General features: G+C 41.7%; 1 protein-coding gene across 1 annotated transcript in view; it reads left to right on the top strand.

Moving 5' to 3' along the window:
- The first annotated feature begins 1,108 nt into the window (after positions 1-1,108).
- Positions 1,109-5,235, top strand: part of PDZD8 (PDZ domain containing 8) — a 72,226-nt gene continuing 68,099 nt past the window's right edge. Inside the window, exons 1-2 of the mRNA XM_035896901.1 lie at positions 1,109-1,165; positions 3,162-3,287. Coding sequence (XP_035752794.1) covers positions 1,109-1,165; positions 3,162-3,287 — 183 coding nt within the window. The remainder of the gene's footprint in view (positions 1,166-3,161; positions 3,288-5,235) is intronic.

The raw sequence follows: 5,235 nt of genomic DNA, 5'->3' as shown, positions 1-5,235 counted from the left end.
AGCCCAGATTGATATGTGTATGCATTACATATGCATACATATGTATATGTACTACAATATGTAGTCCAGAGATGTGTGCAGTGATTATTATTTGTCATTAAACATAGCCTTCAGGCCACCTCCTGAAGAAAAGCTGCTTGAGTTTGTGCAAAAATATATTGTGAAGGGAATAAAACTACATGTGTAAAGATTAGCCATGGGAGTCCGCATCCATCTTTTCATTCTCTGAATATAGAAGCATCAAGACAGGCATGGGAAGACTGTTGTGAAAACCTGTTAGTAGGAAGGTACAGAAATGAGAATATGTAAATAAGTGTTTCCGTTTACCTTTCCCAAGCTTCCTGCCAATACAAAAGATCATGCAACAAAAGGCCAATCTACTTTTCCATGCTCAAATGGCCTTGAGTTCATACAAGGAATGGAGCAGAAATTGCCGCTTTGCAGCGGGAACGGACGAAACTGTTTCTTTACTTAGTGCTTGTCAGACTCATCTCTAAAACAGATATTTTCTTCCCTCAGCTTTATTTACATCAGAATAGCTGGTCTAGCTTCTACTGCCTGGAGCAAGTTGTTTTCATTTTAAACTGTTAGGCTGGGAGGAGGAGGGGGTCTGACCAAACGGGAGAGAAAATGGAAGGATCTCTTCAGGCAGCTGTGAAAGGTTCAGCTCTGCAAACATGTTTCTGTATGCTTAGGGGCTTTTACGTACAGCCCCCGCGGATGCCAATATGCACCGAGAAGCCCGAGGAGCCCCAGCAGTACAGAGGCATGCCTGCCCACCGCACTGGCACAGACCCTCTCCATAGAGTAAACAGATGAGCTGGCCAGTAAAGTCCTTTTTTTTATTTTTAGTGGCTTGATACCACGTATGAAACTTCGAGACAATCAGAGAGGCAAAGGTGAATAACATAGAAATCCCAGAATCTTCCTTTTCCAAAGAACCTCACAGTTCTGTGCTAAAATTTCAGAGATACTCCAGCTTGGAGCATTGGCCCAGCTTCCCTCAAATTCCCTACTGTCCCCTTATTTAGTTTTTCTTTCCAACTGAGCCAGTGTCAGGATACACAGGAGCTGAGAGCAGATACAGAAACCCAAGACTTGCCGCGGCATGTCGCTGACCCCAGGATCGTCGCTGGTGAAATTGGATTACCAAGTATTTGCACAAGTAAGCACTCTCCCGAGACCAGGACACAGATCTCAGGCTTGGATTGTTGAAATGCCAGGTGGTTCTTTCCCACTCCCCCCATGCAGCCCTTTCACCCCCCCTTCCTGGCCACAAAGGCTAATAAAGAGTCTCGGCTCTGCACGGCAACGGCTGCAGCACGTGTTCAGCTCTGACCTTACCGCAGGGGTGGTAACCTCCAGCAGAAGGGAGGAAGCTTCTCCCCGTGGCCCAGTTTGGCCGAGTTTATCTGGAGGCTAACGAGACAGAGCAGACGCTCGGGCACCGGCTGGCGCTTTTTTCAGACACCCTGGCGCAGCCGCCGCGCAAGCCATGAAAGCAACCAACTACCTGCGGACCAATGCAGGGAATTACACTTTTAATGAAGGGCAAGCGAGACACAAAGCCTCAGAGGGACCCTCATCTCAAAAATTACGTTCATCCCTGAAGTGTGTATTAACTCTTTAGCCATTGAACCCTCACACAAACTTCAAAATTGCTTTTTAATGCAGTTTCTTGAAGCCTCTTCATCAGCCAGAGGCTGCTTTGGACTAATTTAGGAAGTGAGCCAAGTATTGAAAAAGTAATGTGAGGTTGTGGAACATCTAAAACATATTGATCATAGCGTAATTACACCTGAAATGTATTAGGGGAAGTAGCTAAAACAATCTCCACTGTGAGAAAGATGATTTGTGAGCATGCAAGACGGCCACAGGGAGGCTGCCTGCAATTCTTATGAGGGGTAGTGAATCTGCTTCAGAGTGTGTAAGGAAAAGGTCCTTGAGTGACACTAAATGACAAGTGTGGTAATAACCATCCCAAACATATCACTTCCTAAAGCTTAAGCAAGCTAGCATTTACATGAATACCAGAAGTCAGCAAAGCAAATGCAGTTAAGAAGCAAAATACGTGTGACAAACCCCACTTGCGTCTGCGATAAAGAACAGTTCCTGGGCTTAAAATGTAACAGCAGGCAGGGAATAAAGGAAATCTTCAGTCAGCCTTGGATACTGGTAATATAAAAAACCTGAATTTGTTATACTTACATTTAATTTTTTTTTTTTTTTTTAAATCTTGGAGAAGTTATCTCAGTGTTACAGTTCCTAAGTGGAGGATCTTGTTTCATGATACAATAAAAGCCAGGGTTTGGGTGAGATAGTAACAGAAACCCTAATTAAAAGACAGGGTACTTTAAGCTTGAACATGAGCCTCTTGAAGTAAGTATCCAAAGCACCTTTATATCCAAAATATTAAGCTCTTGATTAAACAAGCATAACATACTTTTGATGATAATTAAAGATGAGCTTCAGTCAAAATACTGGATTTGTATTTGGGCCAAACTAAACCTTGGATGCAAACCCTCACTCTTTCTGTTTTGACACGTTCTGATCCAAACTCTAAGCTCTAAGTGGGCTCTAAGCCACTATTACTAACCAACTGAAGTGCTTTACTTGCTGCACGTAAGATTGCAAAGCTGTTCATAACCAACCAGAATATCCGTTACAAGACAGATCATATTGCATCGGTAAATTGAGACACAAAGTTAAAAGCCTTTTTTTTCAGAAGTGAATGTCAATTTGGGGCATCCGCATCTTTGCCAACAGAGATTATTTTTCTGCTGCTGCACACAGTATTCACAATTCCAAAGTAAACTCTGCAGTTTCTCATTAGCTCTGAAAATTGAGGTTTAGGAGTCTCAGGTAGGATCCAACCAAAAAGCAGCATGTAAAATGCATTCCAATCCTGAAAACACGTGTCTAGCTTTCTTTTCTAAATTCGTAAGGTAAGTCATTTCTAGGACAGCAATAAACCCCCCTAAAATTCTCAACTGCCATCCTTAAAAGTATCTAAAAGTTGGAGGGTCAGATCTTTCAATGGGAGTAAATGGATGCCTTCAACTCAATGGATCCAACAGTTCATGATCCGCTGGCAGTTCTCTATGGCACTAATACAACCTAAATATGGTCAAGTCACCCAAACTGTATTTTTTCCTCCACAGTGGAGGAACTTAGCTCATGACAGTGCAATGTACTTGAGGGATTTGGAAATCTTGAGCCACAGGAGGTGGGCCATCCTCTGTGCAAGGAATGGGCTCCAAGGGGTCGCCATAGAGGAGTTCCTCCAGGTGAGCTGAACAGAAGCCTTCCCAGGGACCAGCGGGAGGTGGGGTGAGCCCTTTCTGCCAGCACTGGGAGCAAACTCATACTGCAACCTGCCTCTTCAAAAGGCAAGATTTAAAAAAAGAGAAAAGGAATTTGGATTATTTCAAAGGAAATCCAACATGCATCAAAACCTCAGTGTTTTTAATGAGGTTTACTCCAAGAAAATGTAGGGTGACCTGACAATAAGACGACATTGTGCTTGGCAGAGTTCAGAACTAGAACTGGAAGCAGTCCTGATCACTGCATTCCTTTTTTTTTTTTTTAATATATCTTCAGAATTGGACCAGACCAGCTGCCCTCTACGCAGTATATCCTGTCGGAAATTATAGTTGCCTGAGGACAGTCAAAAGAAAAGGACAGCCCCCAGCAGTCAGTCACCAGCGTAACTTCCAGCAATCTTTGTATTTAATAGCCTTCAATGGATTTTTTTTCCCCTCATGAATTTACCTAATCACTTCCTAAATCCTGTTTCATGCAGCACCATGAGAATGATAATCTAATTTTGGTCGCTAAGACATGTAACACAAAAACAATAGGAGGCCCAGGAAAGAATGAAGTCATTTTGCTAACATATATTACAAAAGCAGGCAACGATTCCAGTCCAGCGATGAAGAAAATGACTAAAACCACTCATTACAAAACAACCCAGCACTTCCTGCTTTGAAAAATAAACCCCACCTGTAATTGCTTTCCTAAGCTTGCGATATGGGTGCTTCTTTCCTCTGTGCCGTGACGCGAACTTGAAAGTGTGCAGAGCTCTTTGACCAGTCCTGCTGGCATAAAAATGGCTCCTAAACCCAATGATCCTTGGATCAGTCACAGATGAGGTGAATCAAGACAAATGTTCCCAGGGTGCCACTACTCTGCTTATAACAGGAGAATTGGCTCAAACACGTCCTTTCTGAGGATTTATGCTACTTGTTCTCCATTAAACTACTGGGCTCTACCTGTTTTGAAATCTTTGTACACTAGCACTGTTGCAATCTCCTGTAAAATGTTGAAAATTGGTTTTGAAGTTCTACACCTACAGGTTTGTTGCTGTCATGTCCTAAATTGATTTGCAAGAGTTTTTTCCTTGTTCAAATATAGGTGAAATATCCCTTTTAATAAACTCCCCCCTAGTATCTGTTAAAAAATTCAATGCATATAGGGTCAGCTTTGGGTTTTTTTATTCATGTCTTGCATCCTATGTAATAATTTCCAGCTGTTCAAAGTGCAAATAGTTGAGTACATTCCACACAGTTTCACAAAGCTCTATGTAACCAAGGTGGAAATTGGTGAGATTGCATATACCTTTCTATTTATCCAGACATCCAGAAAATGCCATGGTAATTTTAAATTGAAGCCAAAGTAAAATATGCTCTTAAAGGCCATTTTTAGCTGGTATTAAGATGAAACTTTTTTTAATCCTCTACTTGACAAATTTAAATGATTTTCTCTTTTTCAATCTTGTAACACTTTTTGCACATCCTTTTTGTATTCACCTTAACACATTTGCTGCTACTTCCCTTTCTTCTTTCATTCTCATTAAAAATGCTAAACCACGCCTGATTCTTGCTTCATAACATGTCTTTAAGATACTACGGCTCCTGTTGAAAACATTCCTGGGAAAGGAAAAAGCGATTACTGAGCTGAACATTTCAGAGGCTCTTAAGCTGCCATCAGGTGCACAAAATGTGCCGAATTTCCTATTCTGCTGTTTAACCAGAGAATATACTCAATTGAGATATCTGTAACATGACTTTATTTTTTTCTCCTGCTGTTCCTCCTGACCCCAAACCACAGCTGCTAAAGCCTTTCTGAATGAATTACTCCTTATCTGAAAAGCCATTTAGTTGCACATCCAAAACCTTTCCATTCTTACTGCATATGCCTGCAGTAGCCATGGTAAAGGCTCGTAACAGAGCGGTT

This window comes from Egretta garzetta, unplaced genomic scaffold (assembly GCF_000687185.1).
Source record: "Egretta garzetta isolate BGI_Z169 unplaced genomic scaffold, ASM68718v1 scaffold486, whole genome shotgun sequence".
Lineage (NCBI taxonomy): Eukaryota > Metazoa > Chordata > Aves > Pelecaniformes > Ardeidae > Egretta > Egretta garzetta.
This window is presented reverse-complemented; position numbering and strand designations above follow the sequence as displayed.